Source organism: Bos taurus, chromosome 16, assembly GCF_002263795.3.
Source record: "Bos taurus isolate L1 Dominette 01449 registration number 42190680 breed Hereford chromosome 16, ARS-UCD2.0, whole genome shotgun sequence".
Taxonomy (NCBI): Eukaryota; Metazoa; Chordata; class Mammalia; order Artiodactyla; family Bovidae; genus Bos; species Bos taurus.
The window spans coordinates 39,876,564-39,893,404 of record NC_037343.1 but is presented as its reverse complement, the minus strand read 5'-3'; the positions used below and the strand labels follow the sequence as shown (position 1 = coordinate 39,893,404).

At 40.1% G+C, this 16,841-nt stretch overlaps 1 protein-coding gene across 9 annotated transcripts in view; it reads right to left on the bottom strand.

Annotated features, from left to right (window-relative positions):
- DNM3 (dynamin 3) overlaps positions 1-16,841 on the bottom strand; it is a 651,174-nt gene that overhangs the window by 16,847 nt on the left and 617,486 nt on the right. For 6 of the 9 annotated variants that reach the window (XM_059875294.1, XM_059875295.1, XM_059875296.1 and 3 more), the window contains 2 exons: positions 14,633-14,859; positions 13,600-13,836 (listed from right to left, as the gene is read on the bottom strand). In XM_059875294.1, the coding sequence (XP_059731277.1) occupies positions 13,600-13,836; positions 14,633-14,859 (464 nt within the window). The other 3 variants (XM_059875293.1, XM_024976120.2, XM_059875292.1) reach the window with 2 other exon arrangements.

The following is a 16,841-nucleotide window of genomic DNA, read 5'->3' as shown; positions in this document are numbered from 1 at the left end:
TCTAAGCACAAGAAGTAAAGTATCTCTCCTTTTTGAGGGCTACATAGCATGAATTTCTTAGAGAACAAAAGCAAAAACTGCTTCTGAACTTTCTAAAATCGTGACGCATGCCTCCCACAATGGACTCTGCTGTGCTTGGTTCCCAAGTGGCTTCAGGCAAAAATGGCTCTGGTGGCGTCTGAGTCAGCTAAATGGGGGATGCCCATAGTTTCTCCTTCCCAGGAACTGAAATGCCTTACTTCTCCATGACCCTCTTGAATAACTTAATCCTTGCATCATTTTTCAAAGTTTAAGGCATGTATACATAGTTTATCCTCTGAACAGCATTATAAACTTCCCATGACCTGAGATTACGCCTTATCCTGCTTGCAGCCTTTCATAGCACCTGTAGGGGGCAGTGTCTCAAGCAGGAATTCAAGGACATGAATAAGTGAACATGCCCAGGAATAAATCAGACAGGAGCACACCTCCAGGTGAAATGGAAAGGCAGCTAACTATGACCCAGGACTTCCTCTTGCTAATGTCTGCTCTAAGAGAACAGATTGTGGGACACAGTGTTTTTAAATTTCAACACAGCATTGTGCTTTGCTTCTTAATTTGAGCATTTATTAAAAAAACAGGTTTTGGATATCTAAAAAGTCCAAGGCAAAGTTCAGAAAAATGCTATGAACAGTCATGATTTTGTCCACATGGAAGATAATATTTTGTAACTGTCAAAAACACTATAGGATGCTATCCAGCATATTTTTGGCTCTTTTAGCTTTGGTACAGAGTGAGCCAGTACTGTCCAAGAATAGTTTACAGTAGATGTTGGAAACAACAGAGAAGTTGGAGTACATTTAAAGGATTCAAGAGAAATTCTCTAATATGACTCTTGCTACATTTTAGAGCCAGCATTTCTTTCCCCTGTGAAAATGAACCCATGATTTTTAAATGTATGTCATTGGGAAAGTATGAATCAACTGATGAACTTTGAAATAACAACATAAGGGGAAAAACAGTCTGTAATTTTTATTTGAAGATGCAAACATATAATATACTGTATAAATTAGTCTCTGAGATAACTGGTTATATAATCCACCTTGCCACACTTCTTTCACTTTATTTTAAAAGTCTGACTTGGGTTCCACCCATAAGGATGGTACAGATAAATCCACTTCTGTGGTTGCAGTAAAAAGGCAGCTTAAGGGATTATATGCCTACATGAACTCCGCTCAGTTTATGATTTGTAAAAAGAATTAGCCAGGCAAGGTTTTAGCACAGAAGGAATAGCACAAGAACAAGAGAGAAAGTGTGCATTTAAATCATTTCTTAAAATACACTAAAGATTGGGCTAATTCGGAAAATAAACTTTGATTAAACATTGTATATCAACTCATTTTGTTTTCTTTCATTCACTCAATAAGCCCTGTTTATGTGCTAGGGACTGTATAAAGCGTTAGGGGTGCAGAAATAGAGACAGTCACTGCCCAGGAATCTCTAGTCCAGCTGGGAAGAGAGACAAGTAAACAGTGTCACAGCTGGGTAAGTGCAACGACAGGATTATGCCTCAAGCGTTTCAGGGATACCTGGAGTCTTAGACTGGAGTTGGAAAGAGGTTGGGGTGTTAAAAGGGCTTGAAGAAAACAGAAAAAGTTGAGGGTGCCGGCATTCCAGGGATAGGAGATAGTACGTATGAAGGGGGTAAAAAAGCTAGAAAAAGTACTGTCAGCTTGAGAAATCAAATGTCTCATATTTTATCACAAGTGGCAAAACTACTTGTTTTAATCCAAGTCCTAATTCACAAAGCAAAGTTTTTAAGGGTTTTTTGTTTTAAAATATGATTCCTAAAAAGCATTACTTCTGACCTTTTTATATTTTAGTTTCTATACTATATCACTGACAACAGAGAAGCTGGGTAGAGAAAAAGACTAAAAGGTTTGCAAAGAAACAGAAGGTCAGAGGAATATAGTGATGAGAAAACTACACAGAGACAAAGGAGGTGGTTTTGAAAGATTCACACGCACATGGTTATTGAATGAAGTTAGGCAGTGTCCCCTCTGAGGACTTTTTTCTCTCTTTGTCTCTTTCTCCTCTTCTTTCCCTTCCTTCTGTCTCCCTCTCTACCTCTTTCTCTCTTTCAAGAAATCCCCAAAGAGATCTAAGAACTTACATGCATGGATGCAGAAACCTAGTCCCACTGATGGTAGCTGGGGCAAAGCTATTTCTAACCCTCTTCACGGTCTTCTGTCCTCTTTTCCCTGCCCTTCCCCTCACTCCCACACCAGGCACCAGGGGAGGGGGTTGGCCAATTCAGACATTTGGGGGAAGGAGGAGAGGTTGGGAAGGAGGTGCTAAGGACCAGCTACTGGGAGAGGCGAACTTTTACTTCTGAGATGTACACTGCTTTGTCACCTCAAGTCAGGGAGAAGAAATGAAAAGAAACAAGGATGGGGAGGAAAAAGGCAACACTGGATCTCTCTATGAAACTGTAAAATTCACTTCTGCATTGGAAAGGTGGGGAAGACCTTTTCTCCTTTCTGACAGCAAGAACCTTCTGGGCATGAGTATCCGACTTGGGGCCTGACCTCAAAGGGGGTAAATGTGTACTGAGAAATATAGATGCAAAAGTTAACTTTCCAATTCCTCTTATTTTTGTAACAACAACAAAAACTGAGCATGAGGAATCTGAAGATTTAGAGAAGATTTATGTTATACCAAGGTTTCATTTTTGCCTGATTGTGAAACCTAGTGAATTAAAAAGCCAGTTTTAAACGCACCACATGGTATTTTTCTGGTCATGTATCAATCCGAGAGGAAAAAATGGAGACGAAGTACAGTTTACTAATTAGAATCCCAGTGATTAAAAAAAATTCCAGCAGGAGGAGCTCTAACATGCTTTAGAGTTCAAGCTTGAAAAACAAAAACACTGAAAGCAAACAGAAAAACAGAGAGGTGGTGTGCTTTGCAAGCTGCCATGTCAGTGAACAAATATGTAACGGAGTCCAATTAAATGCTCAGTGCGAAGACAGAATGGCCCACATTTTCTCCCTTCCACAAGTCTCCGTGTTCTGATGCAGTTAAACTGGGCACGGATCTGTGGTGTCAGGGAGCAAAAGGTTGATTTCTAGGCAAGTGTAGAAATTATTCTTTTCCTCTTGAAGTATCATATTGTTTCTAAATGAGTCTTCTGACGCTGGCTCAAAAACTGCCATTTTAAAATGAAATCTTCATCGGCGTTTGAAGGCACTACAAAAACTCCTGAATGTTCTTCTCCTTTACTCTGTGGCTTGTTGGACGCTTTTTTTAAAATGAGAGAAATGCTGTGTTTGTAAAAACTGGTGCTAAAAGGGCAAGGAATCATAAGTCCCCTGGGCCATGTAAAGAGTCTGCAGAAAGAATTACAGCTTTCTAACACACTCACACACATCAACTGGAATACAAAGAATTTACTCAGGAAAACAGTGAGAAGTATATGAATTTAACAGTTACCGGATTTTGGGGGTAAGCCTTTCCATTCTGGACAGTGTTGTGGGAGAGGGATAGACAAGTGGGTGCACAGTATGATCACAATTACTTAACCTGAAGGAAATTTTCAACCAATCCCTTCTAATCGTTCGCCAATAAGAAGTCAAACTTTTTGTTTTACACCTTAATGGTATGCCCACATTTAAAAATTTTATACTCGCTCCTACAGAAACTTTAACTAGACCAATTCAGGCCAAAAGTCACTAAATAAAGCTAGTCTAGACGGAAAAATCTATGAAAACCATATGTCTTTTAGGCATCTGTCTTACAAAAAACTGCCATCATCTTGGAGAAATAGTTCACAAAATATGCTTTTAGGAAAACACTGCTGTAATGACCATGGGAGCTGTGCTCAAGAAGACGGCTGGGGAGAGCAAAGCTAGAATGTTTACAAATAAGAGGCTCTCATTTCTACATATATCTGTCTGTAACCATCACTGAGAGGATGGGCAAAGGCAGATGTAATTTATATTTCCACTCTTCTAGAAGGGATCAAAAAAGTTTACAGTTTTGTTCCTTCACACCCCCACAGAATGTTAGACCAACGGATCTCAAAGCATCTCTGTTCTCACTCACAGAAAACTGTTTTGAATAATCTTGTACGTGGATGGGGCCAAAAAACCAGAACATTTTCTTCTGATTATTACCTCATCTGGCGGGCCTGCCAAACACAGCTAGAAGGCAGGTGTCCGACAGAAGTAACCAACGGAAGACCGTCCTATATAATTGGGTGTAGTGCCTAACTTAGAGACAAAAGGGATCAGAATGACGGGGAGTACAAAGCAGGAATGCAATGAGAATGCAGTAAAGACAAATGTCCTAAAACCTTGCCTTTCTGCTTTAACATCGCTTTCCGGACTGGAGACAGTGGTCAGCACTACCTTCGTCATTCTAGCTCCATATTTTTGTACCTCAAAATGCACCTTAATAAGTGGTATGAAATCCACAGACAAAAATGTAAAGGTTAACTTTAATGATAAAAATAACAACATATAGACAGAAACCTGAATAGTCTACAGAGACTGGGAAAGTATTTGTAAGTTGCAAAGATTCCCTGTGACCCTCAAGAATATTTTGCTGAGACTTCTTGCTCTACAGGGAAGGGAACAACACAGTAACCGTGGTTATCGGTATGAATGCCTCATGTGCTGTTCAGTCACAAGACTGAATAAACACTATATATCAAATGGAAAGGGTCCTGGGTTGAAGGAGGCGAGTATAGTAAAAAAAAAAAGAGGGAAATCTACAAGATGTCATCAATCACACACCAAAGTTTTAAGCAAAAGCAAGAAACACGATTTCAACATGTTTATTCAAAGATACGGTGCCTCAAAATGAATTTCCAAATACTTATTAGTTTTAGAGTATTAAGATGGTAATAGGGTAGTTTAGAGTGTTCGAAATATTAAAACAAATCTAGGAATCATATCAACAACCCTCATCACAGATCCCTAAACTGAACTGGAGAGCATTTAAGTAGGTTAATCAAAGTCCGCTGATGAATTGCAGGGATTTTTATGGTCCATTAATTTCAGTCCTGAGAGTTCTGATACTACTACTATTACAGCTAAAACTATAACTTTTCTTTCTTTCAAAGGATATGTACAGCATGGATTTATTGTGACTTTAGACCCAGTTACGTGGAGGGAAATTACTGCAGTGGTTTCTCTAGTTAACACATTTACTAATGTTTCCTTAATTTTCCACCCCAAGAGGCAATAATTAAGGTAGCACTGGCCTCACATGAAGTTTTATTATTTTAGTTATTAAAATACTTTCCAATACTGCTAAGAAGTAAAAAGAAATTCTAGTTGTTTTAAAAATAAGTAGACGTTTTCCTCATTTTTATAGCTTTACTCCATGAATGGTGGTCTAAAAGGCAAAGCAGAGTGCAGACTTTCTGGCGAAAACACTTGAGCACGAGACTAGGAGGAGATTTATTTGAGGGAAAAACTGCATTCACTCTTAAAATTGGCTTCAAAAGCAATCCTAATATAAAGTTTAAAAATGCACATGGTACAGAATATACCTTACATAATTATCCATTTCCAAGTGGAATAATTTCATTTTAGATTCTCTAAGCTGCAAAATATCTTTAAAAAAGGCTTTCCCATCTCCTCTTATCATAAAAAGTCTCATGCTAGATGAATGTCAAATATACTGAAATGTAGATAAAGCTGCTCACGAAAATCTGAAACCTAATACAGGTATCTATTTACATGGTGGAGGCAACTGGCATATTTGATTGTAAAATAAGATTATTTTCCAAATCATATTCAGAGCCACCTGAGGTCTCCTTTCTCTCGGGTTTCAAAATTGCCACTGATGCCTGGGGATTCACTTGTGGTGATATATCTAGTTGGTGGTTATCTAGTCTTTCCCTTATTCTCTCTTTCTCAAAACCAAAACAAAAACAGAAAAAGGATAAAGTTTACTTCTAAATTTTATATTAACCTACACATTTACTGGGTTCCCATAACAGCAGCAACAACAGTATTATCCCATTTTTCAGTGTTTAATCCCAGTGGGGGAAAATGCTGACTTTATGAAGATTTGGAATTCTCCATGTGTCTGAGCAATTAAAATCAAGAAGGCCTGGCCTTGTCATTGACCATGAGCAATTGAGAATTTTGCCATTTACCATTTTGATTATGCATCTTTCCCCCTGGTCCTTGGATGGAATGTGTTCTTTCTACAATTCATGTGAGCTGATAATTTTGGCTGGAGAACAGGAGTGGACAGTTCCTGGTGTTTATGGGAATGGTTAAAAAATAATTTCAGAAATTAGAGCACTCGTTGTTTGTGGATTTGCCTACCATGTGGCTCTGATGCCTAAAAATTAGCCAGAAAGAAAAGAAAGTATTGTGCCATGATGAGCCTGCCTCAGTTCTTTGTGGCTTTCGACACTGCCCTCTGTAGGAATTCTATTTATGGTCAGAGTTGCCACATGAGCTTAAACTTCATCTAAATACTGTTAATGTGGCATCAGTACACAGGCAGATTCTTATAAACCCAGTGCCTTTCCAACACGCCCCCCACCCCCCACCTCCTCTTCTACATTTAAAAATACTGGCCAGACTAAAAGTGTAATATTCTTTTGGAAACAGCACTGGGTAAGCCAGATGGATTTCATTTGGCAACTAAAGGGTGTAAATATATGTTTAGATTCAGAGGTTCCCCTAGACAATGGTTACAAGATGTTGGCTACAGTAAGCTGAGGGTTTCAATGTAGGGCATTTAAAAATTCTATATTTAAGCAGCAATAAAATAAAATAAAATTATGACAAGTAGACAACAGCCATCAAACCCTCAGTTAAATCCTCAGTTCCTCTCTCATACAACTGGAGGTAGGCATGTAATTCATATTCTGAGTGAAAAATGCAGCATTTACATTTTCATGTTTAATTTCCTGGCTATTTATTGGCTGAAGTGGCTCTAGTAAGCTAAATTTCACTTCTGATTTTTTCCTTGTAACTGATAAATCAGAGGGAGGAAGAAGCATCCAGCAGCTTATTCTTGGAGCTGGCTGCTTACAGAAAATTTAGAGGTGAAAGAGCCATGGATCATGCTGTGCCATGAATCTCTGAAGTCATTGAAAAACATGCCATCTGACCATAACTGCCTGAAAATGAAAAATCATTCCCCGTAAAACCGTTCTTTTCTTACAGTGAGGGAGACAAAAGAGGGCAGTGATGAAACAGAAGTACTAGCTTGTGTGCGTCTACAAGACTGTGGGTCTGCTTACACTGGGTAGAATTGTTTTCTTTTCTTTCAGCTGACATCAACTTGTATGTAGGAACATTCAGCAGATTCCAGCTGGTGACAGTTGGCTGCTGACTGGCTACAGGACGAATAATAACTATTGACTGTGCGTTTTTCACCGGACAATGGCTCTTGTGCCAGACTCCAGTCTTGGCTGTTTTCCTCGATCAGGTGAAACCAGGGGTGGATGGGCTACCCTGAAACTCAGAAAGGCTTTCCCTTCATTGTTGAAGCTTAGCAATGTACAGCCCCAAACAAGAACAATGACAGAGCTATTTGTTATTATTTGTTGTGAGACGTGGAAGAAGTTGTTTTGTTAACTCAGTGCCAGTTACCATGGGGCTGAGATGGTATATGGTCTATTGTTATATTTATTGCCCTGCTTTCTGTCTGCATTTCTGTTGTTTGTACTGTCTCATGTAGATCCTTTCTTATTTTCCTTTTTCTTGTACCCTCCTGCAATATCAGATGTTTGGAAAAGTAAGATAAGGGGCACATTGAAAATTTAAAGGCAATCTGAAGTCTATCTTGACACAGCTGTAAAGCTCCCACATTCCTGAGCCTGACCTAAATAGACTGCCAGTCAGTCTGGACTGTGGTGGGATGGAGATGTTTGTGTAAAGTAACTCAAGTTTGCTAGACCCAAGAAGGAAACCACCAGACTAATTTACTTCCACTCAAACTAGAATGAAACCAAGACCCTGAAGAAAGAAAACCTTTGACATTAACCATTGATCCACTTTAGTGAATTATTATGTTACAACCAGAATCACTGTGGTATTTGAATGATTTTGATGAAATATTTAATAGAGAGGATCAAATAAAATTAAAGATATTTTCTTTAGTGAACATCTTGTGGCCAAATTCCTATATTCATGGAAATATATTAAGCATCATGACAACTCATGGTAAACCTACAACAAATTATTAATTACATTTGGGGTTTCAGTAACAAATTCTGTGACATAGTAGCCTCACAATATGCCTCAAATATTAAGAATCAGAAACAATGCTTTGAAGGTGTTTCTAGTCTCAGCAATTATACTTTGTAAAAATCCTTGCTTGATTTTTAAATCCAGTTGCTAAATATAATAACTGTTCCCTGAAAAATTAATACACCTAATCATAAATTTATCTGTTTGTTCTTTAAAGGAGAAAGATGGTGAGGAAAATAGAAAGCTCATGGCTGAAATCAGAAATCACAAGATGAATTCATCATTCGTCCAAAGACACTCAGCTGCTAAAAGAAGTCATGCTTTTAGAGGGCTGTTGAGGAGGGAGTAAGTCAGGATGTTTCCAGAACATGACTGCTGAGGAGTCAGACACAGGCTAGTCCCACAAGTTGCTTAACTGTCCGTGAACCCTGAGCCCACGACTTCAAGGCTCGGCAGCTTCGTCCTTCATGGCACCAAACCTTGATATTAGGGATGCAAAGACACACTCATAAGAATCACAGGTTTTCTCTTATTCAAAATTTGGGGAACTGGCTAAAAACAAAACAAAACAGGGGAGCTTTATCCCTAGGTGAAAGGGATTCTGTGTTATCTGTCAGTTAAATCAATGCATAAAATATGTATGCATAAAAGAGACATGGTACAGAAGACATCAAGGTCAACCATTTAAAACAAGATTAAAGAGAATCAAAGGGCTTTTACCTTTGTAAAGAAAAGAACATGCATGCATGGACTGTCTCTTCACATAAAGAACTGATGTATCTTTTGCTATGGTTAGTTGAACCATGAATTACTGAGAATGTGGGGCTGTGAGGAGACTCTCAAGGTGCTCCATGTAAAGTCAGGGAAACTAAGTCATGGAAGGAGTGCAAGTGGGAGGCCCTGGGGTAATCTTAATGCTATTCCAGGGCTGTCCCTGCAAGGCAGGGATGCCGGTATCACCATGGGCCTCCCCAGAGAGAGACTCTTTCTATCCAGCACTCTTGATATCCATGCTGTGTTTCTGTCATGTGAATGAGCTGGAGTAAAAGCTAACCCTCTCCTCTGATTCACTTGTGTCATTTTTAAAAGACACCATCAGACTTGGTGATAGGGGGTGGTTAAAAAAGGACTTCTATTTTTTTTTTAAGTGTTTTTTTTTTTTTTTTTAAATAGAAGACTGGGTGATGAGGTAAGTGAAGTTTGCTTTTCCTTGGATAGAGACCCTTCCTCCCACCCTTATCCCCTTTTGACCGTTGCAAAATAGCTTAGTCCAAGGAAAGGGGAGAAGACAAATGAATAAAATAATGCCAGAGTCACCGTTGCCAGGAAAAACACACTCTGATTCAGTTAATTTGTTCTGTTAATGTCAAAGGCTGTGATTCCCAATTAGCTAATTTTAAGAAGCTCTAACTGAAAATAGCTACATCAGCCCTAGACATTAGGATCCTCAAGTAAAAGAATAGGGCCCCTAAAGAGGTACTGAGGTCTGTTTAAGAGTATCTTGCTAAACAAGGATACAACTAAATGGGGTTTTCCAACTGGGTTTCAGCCCCTCCAGAGAAGCTGATGGAGGTGAGAGAGGAGGGGGACACACGAAACCGTCTAGCATCAGAAAATGTTCCCCAAGTCAGATTTGTGTACAGTCAACTTTCTAATGGTAGAATCATCCCTGTTGATGAGCCTCTTTGGGACAGAAATGCTTCCCTAGTTCAGGAGGAATTAATTAAAGCAGGCATGTAGTTTGCAATATTTCTAGCTCCCTCACTGAAAGGCTCCATGCACATAAACCAGAACAGTTTGAGCAGCTGAGAAAACCTGGGCCAAAAATGACTCCACCAGCCCCTCTCCTTCCTCTTTCTTTACATTGAAATGGAAAGATAAAATAATAATCACTTAAAAAAAAAAAAAAAAAAAAAACAACCCACCCAGAATACTCATGGTTTCTGTACAACTGTAAGCACTTTCATTATGTCTGAATAGGGTCATAATAAATCTATGCTCTTAAAAGTGAAGATCATAGCCTGCTAATGAAACTGTGAATTATCCGGAAGAAAACTAAGCTCGGGCACACAGTGCATGGCAGAATCCTCTGCTGCTAAAAGTTCAGTGTTTGCCTTTGTAACATTAAAGCCCAACAGGGAGCTGGCGGGATACCCCTTGTGCTGTCTTGTCATATTATGAGTTTCTGGTTTCAGATAAAAGGGGAGAAAGGGCCCTTAAGAAAGCAAAGGACTGGGGAAAAAAATTAAATTTCCTTCTCGGAAAGCTAAGGGTTGGTTTTCTGAAGATGATGGATAATGGCATTTCAAGTTTTTTAGATTTTAATAGAGAAAATGGAGGCAAGTCATGGAGGGAAAAGAGAATACATAAATAAATAGAACAAGGTGAAGTTTCCACAAGAATTCCTTTAACTTTTTCTTTCTTTCTTTCTATCTCTGTCTCTCTTTCCTTTCCTCTCTCTTTCTTTTTTTGAAATCTTAAACCTCATTTCTGGCTTGCATTTGGTAGGATTCCCGCTCTGGCTTTTATTAAAAACAGACTTTATGTGGTCAGAATTCTCCATCTAAAGCTAAACTTTAATAGGCATAAGGATCCTGACAGAGTCTTTCTTGCTCTCTCTCAGGTGACCACCCCCCTGCCCCTCCAGGGATTTCCCTCCCAATGCGCAGAACTGGCGCTGAAACTCGAAGGCTCAGCAGAAAACAACCAACTTTCCTCTTTTACTCAGAACTCTCATTTCTGTTTTACATTTGAGACTCTTTGCAAGGCCAGATCAAATTAAGTCTGGCTCTAACTTGAGAATACCCTAAAAATTTTGAGTAACACAACTGTTGTCCTATAAATTCCCGAGTGCAGACGACTGAAACCTGGAGGTTTCCCTCTCCAGCTCAGGCTCCGGAGGCTGATTCCTGCCGGCTACCCTCTGTGAGTGAGCTCAGAAATACCAAGGGCAACTCCACCTGGCTTAACAAATCAATTTAGCATTCAGCAGTATCTCTGAAGGGTATTAGCAAGTCAGCTTATCTGAAACAAAGAGGTGAAGCAGCCAAGCGAGCAGGCAAAGACATGCACTTTCATTCCTGAAGACAGGCATCCCCAGGTTGCTCTCGTTCCTTCTTATAGCTAAACAGACAAAATAGCTGACTTCAAGGCTCCTGTGTGGGACTCTAACAGCCCTCCCCCAATGGCCTCCATACGTTCTTGGCACAATGGCAGACCTTTTCCCAGTCAATTTTAAGTTTCCTAAAATAATAATTTAATTTTGCTTATAAGTGAGGCTCAGCGCTGACCTTTATGCTTAATTACATGGAAGGGACGGTCTTTTGAATGCTGCAGTACAGAAGTTCTCAAGGGGAGGAAGATTAACTCCCCCAAACCAGTGACAATGTCTGGAAACATTTTCAGTGGTGACAACTCGGTGAGTGCAACTGACATCCGGTGGGTAGAGGCCAGGATGCTGCTAAACGTCCTAAAATGCACAGCATGACCCACACAACAAAAACGTCAGTAGCGCTGAGATGGAGAAATCCTGACATTATGGTTAGGAGACAGTTTTGGAGTCAGACTGCTTGGTGTTGAAGCCCAACTCTGTTAGGGCCTGGTTGAGTGCCTTGGGCAAACAGCTTAACCTCTGCATCTAGTCTGTAAAATGGACAATCACCTAACTCGTGGGGTTGTTGTGAGCATTCAACAAAAATATACCTGCAAAACTCTCAGGACAGCGCCTAGCATACATTTTGGTGGTGGTGATTTAGTCACTAAGTTGTGTCCGACTCTTTTGTGACCCTACGGACTGTAACCCACTGGGCCCCTCCATGCATGGGATTTCCCAGGCAAGAATACTGGAGCGGGTTGCCATTTCCTTCTTTAGTGGGTCTTCTCAACCCAGGGATCAAACCTGGGCCTCCTGCATTTCAGGCATATTCTTTACTGACTGAGCCACCAGAGGCAGACACGACTAAAGCGACTGAGCACGCACGCACGCAAAGCAAACATTGAGAGCTCAATAAATATTATCATTTTTATTATTAATACTAGAAGTAAGCTCAGTTCCAAGTAAATTATAAATCCAATTTTCTGAGGTTAGAGGAAAAAAAACCTGGTTTGAGAGTACACATATCCTCTCTGATGGGGACCACAATGGTGATGGCAATAACATCCACTGTGATTTACAGTTAATGAGACTTTTTCAAATATCCCATCTCATATGATTTGAGCAACAAACTTGGTGAGTCTTTACTTCATAGATGAGGAACTCATGGCTCAGTCTGAGTTTCCCAAGACCTGTGGCAAATCAAATCTTCTGATTTCACTTCCCTTCTATTCCTCTACACCTCCCTTTGTTTAGTGGTTTAGGATACCCTTCTTCTCTTCATTACACCCAACAGCCCTGAAGATTGAAATAAATGTAAGCACTGTAATCAGAGGGTGAGGTGACTCAGACTTCATGGGTAGGCAGAAAGCACTTCTCTTTTGACAGTACAAGCATAGTAAGGTTTTCCTTCATGGAGTATACAAATATTTTAATCCTCTGAATTGAACTTTGAAAAAACTAGCTTTCTCTATGGGCTATTTTCTTTCCTTTTTAAATTTCTGATGTTGGAAAAAAAAACAAAACCCTAATTCTCTCTATTTTCAAAATCTCTAATTAATATATTGACTGTAAATGTATGAAGGTGAGACTATAGTTTCAACTATATGTGGTATACATGATTTCAAGTTTCAGTTATTTATTAGCTATTTTGTTTCACAATTAAGCCTGAAAATCTGCTTATAAATGCCAGAATGTATTATTCAAATGTACATTGTTCTATTTATTGTCAGTGACCGCACACAGCAGTCATATGTCTGTGTTAAAAAACAATTGCAGATGAATCAGCCAGATTTTTACTCAGCCTACATTAAAGTTAGTGACATTGGGTTTAAGGGTCAAAGTTCGGAGGGCAGATGGATAATATTCCTTGAAGTCAGTGGTTTTATAGAATTCCTCTGGTAATAGAAGAGGCTAGGCCTTAGCTTGTGATGCTCTGGTGACCTAGGGTGCACACAGCTTGCAGCAAACCAGCCACTGGCTCTTTCACTTCAAAGTTCTCTGTCAAATCCTACAAATAGCTGCCAAAACATCATTCATCTGGACCTAAGTTTCTGTGGTTCATTTAGTTTGTGCCAGTAGAGAAAGGAGAGTGTAGTTCATATATTGGTTTCTAAATGGAGTCGTGGGCTCAGCAATCTTCCTATGATTCCTCTCCTGGGGGAGGGGATACAGCAAACATGTAGGACAGTATCTCTGCCCTTTTCTTTTCCAAATCAATTTTGTCTGTCACGCTATGAGAAGAGAACCCACGAGCATCCCACCCCGCGACCCCCCTACTTCGGCCGCGTGCAGAACACTCACCTCGGGACGCTGGGAGGGGCCCTAGTGGGCCGAGACGGAACCTGCGGAGGCGCCCCGAACGAGTCACTGCTGTTGGGGAAAGGAGGTAATGGGCCCGGCCGGAATGGCACTGGCGGCGCCCCTGAGTGGGGTCCCGGGGAGGGGATGGCGGGTGCAGGTCCCCGGCCGGACGTCGGTCGTGGGAGAGGTGCGCTCAGCGTCGGCCTCCTCTGGGTGGTGGGGCTTGGAGGGGGGGACCTGGGGACAGAGAGAGACATCAGTTTGCTCATCCTCCTTTCCATCAGAAGTCATCCTTAAAAATATGTTATAATTGACTATGTTTAAAAAAGTATCATCTGACTAACTCAGATACACATTAGGGATATTATAAAAGGGTAAAAGGTGAAAGGAAGTTTCCTTCCCCACCCCTTCCTCTGTGGAGACAACCAGTATCTTTTCCTGGGTATCCTTTTTATCTATATTCTATATTATCTTCTCTCTCTCATATATATACATATATATATATATATATATGCATAAATTGCTTTTTTGCATACAACATTCTATAATTTAAATTTTTTTTTAAGCTTCACATTAACTGGACTGTCTTTTTACTTCAGTACTTATTCTTTTTAATGGCTGTATAACATGCCATTGTCCAGGTATATTGTGCTTGTTTTTGAAAGGAGCTGAGACTATCTGACTCTCTCTATCCCTCCTGAACTTAAATAATCCTTTTCCTCTTTTTGCTTTAGGTTCATATTGGACTTCCCTGGTGGCTCAGACGGTAAAGCGTCTGTCTACAATGCAGGAGACCTAGGTTCGATCCCTGGGTTGGGAAGATTCCCTGGAGAAGGAAATGGCAACCCATTTCAGTACTCTTGCCTAGAAAATCCCACGGACGGAGGAGCCTGGTGTCCATGGGGTCGCAAAGAGTCGGACATGACTGAGCGATTTCACTTCTTCTTCTTCGTATCGGTTTAGGGAAGCACATTCAGAAAACGACTGTGGACAAGCTGGGAGGCCTCTGGCATTGGGGGCACCATCTTCCTACCTGCGGGAATGCTGGATCCAGGAGTCGTCCACAGGTGGTGGTGCGGGTGTGAACGTCGTGGCTGTGTTGATGTCGCCGATGACCACGAGGGCTTCTTTAAGGGCCTGGTACATTCGAAGCATCTCGTCCCGGCGCTGAGCCTGCTCCACAGACTCCTCCATCAGGGTATTTTGGTCCTCTGAAGAATATAACTGTGCTAGGAGCTCGGAATTTATGAAATCTTTAACCTGTCGAGTCACCGCAGAAAAGTGAAAAATGGAAATGAATGAGTGACTGAATGATAAACTGGTTCAGAGCCTGTGGACAAAGTCCACAAAAGTTCACTCTGGGAAAGGGGACCCATCATGCATGTTCACTCTTCTTTCTTCATTAGCCTCCCGATACCAGTAACAGTTTTCCTCTCTGTCTGACGGCCGTTGATACTAAAGAAAAACAGGTAGTTGAAAAGAGGGCCAAACCTCGCCATCATCAGGACAAGGCCTATTGGTCGTACAAGCATTTCTGCAGTGTTGTCTGTGGCTGCTTGGTTTATAGACAAGGGAAAGTGCCAGCAGGTAAGTGGTGGTATTTTCAATAGGAAACAATGATGTAGGGAAACTTAGGTAGTAACACAAGCTATGTATTCCTTGGTGTTTCAGCCCTTTACCTATCTTTTACCAAAAATCCCTGGAATACTATTAAGACCCCAGGTTTCCATGTTGTCTCAAAAGTGGAATTAGTACCAGTGAATATGTATTAAATATAGAATCATATATAATTATGCAAGTTCATTTACAAAAAAAGTGATACATTCTCTGGTTTCCAGAGCTTAACAGTGATGAAGACTGACATAAGGTTCCATAGTTAACCTTATATGACATAAAATTTCATATAAGAAAATAAATTAAAATATGAACAATTCATGTGAGTCTTTGAGGAGGGGCATTTTGTGGCAGGATGAGAATGGAAAGGATGGGTTGTCACATAGCCTTGAGGGAGAGAGAATCAATAACTGTATTTCATCAAGTCTAAGACACCCCTGATTTTGAGACACATCACTCTTTTACGTGCCACTAAGAAAGGAAAACCACTGTCAACTAAACTACGACAGAATGCCAAGGTATCACTGAGTGTCACATGCATCCTCGTGTCAGAAATGTTAAATGTGGAAAAAAGTGAATGTGAGAATCAATGAAATCCAATGTGTCTTCACAAGGTATCTGATTTAATTCTCACTGCATATGTATGAAGCATGTATTATTATCCCAATTTTACAGATGAAGGAACTGAATGAAGCTCAGAGAAGTTAAGTAACTTGCCCAAAGTCACACAACATTAAGTTGAACCCCACATCTTCGGACTTGTCTAGTGCTCTTTCCATGACCCCCTTGCCTCACTTTGAGTGACTAGAAAAGATAATTTACAGTTAAGCGTCAGGATTATAGTGTGGTACACAAGTATGTCACTTAACTTAAGCCTAGAAAAATAAACCAACTTGAATTTTTCAATGCCTCTGTTAAGAGAAAGTTAACACTTATCTAGAGTCACTAGATCTATGAAAGGCCAAAAGCGAGTATATTTAATTGTTACAAATTCAAGCAGACAACAGAACACTTATCAGATGCTCAAGATTCCTGGGTTGTAGTTAAATTTGTAACTCAGAAATGACAAGATTCTAAAACACATAACTTCACTATTTTTTAAAGGTATCAAACCATATGAATAATTCTACTAATCAGAGAATTCAGCTAAATCACAGCTCTGTTGTGAAATAAATAAAAACTGTTCTCTGTACATATTCTGTAAACCAGGAATGATTTAAATGTAGAAGCAATCTAATACATAAGATGTATCCAGGCAACTGTCTGGTGGAAGGGGAAGTTTATGTGTGATGGCTGTAGAAGGTAAATTTGGCCAGGTAACTTGGGGCCAGATGTGAAGGCCTTGAAAGCCAAGGAAAAGTATTTGAACTTTATCCACTTGGCAATGGGGAGCCATGGAAGGCTTTTAAAGCAAGTAAGTGAAATAATAAAAGAGAGTTTTAGGAAAGTCAATCTGGCTGTGATTGGAAAAGAATTTGCAAGAGTGGTAGTAGAGATAAAGAATTCTGTCAGAAGATCACTGCAGATTTATGGAATGATAAGGGTTTAATTTAGCAAGGTTGCTGTAGAATAGAAAATATGGACACAGATAAATGATATTATAAAGGAAAAACCAGCTGGACTTGGTG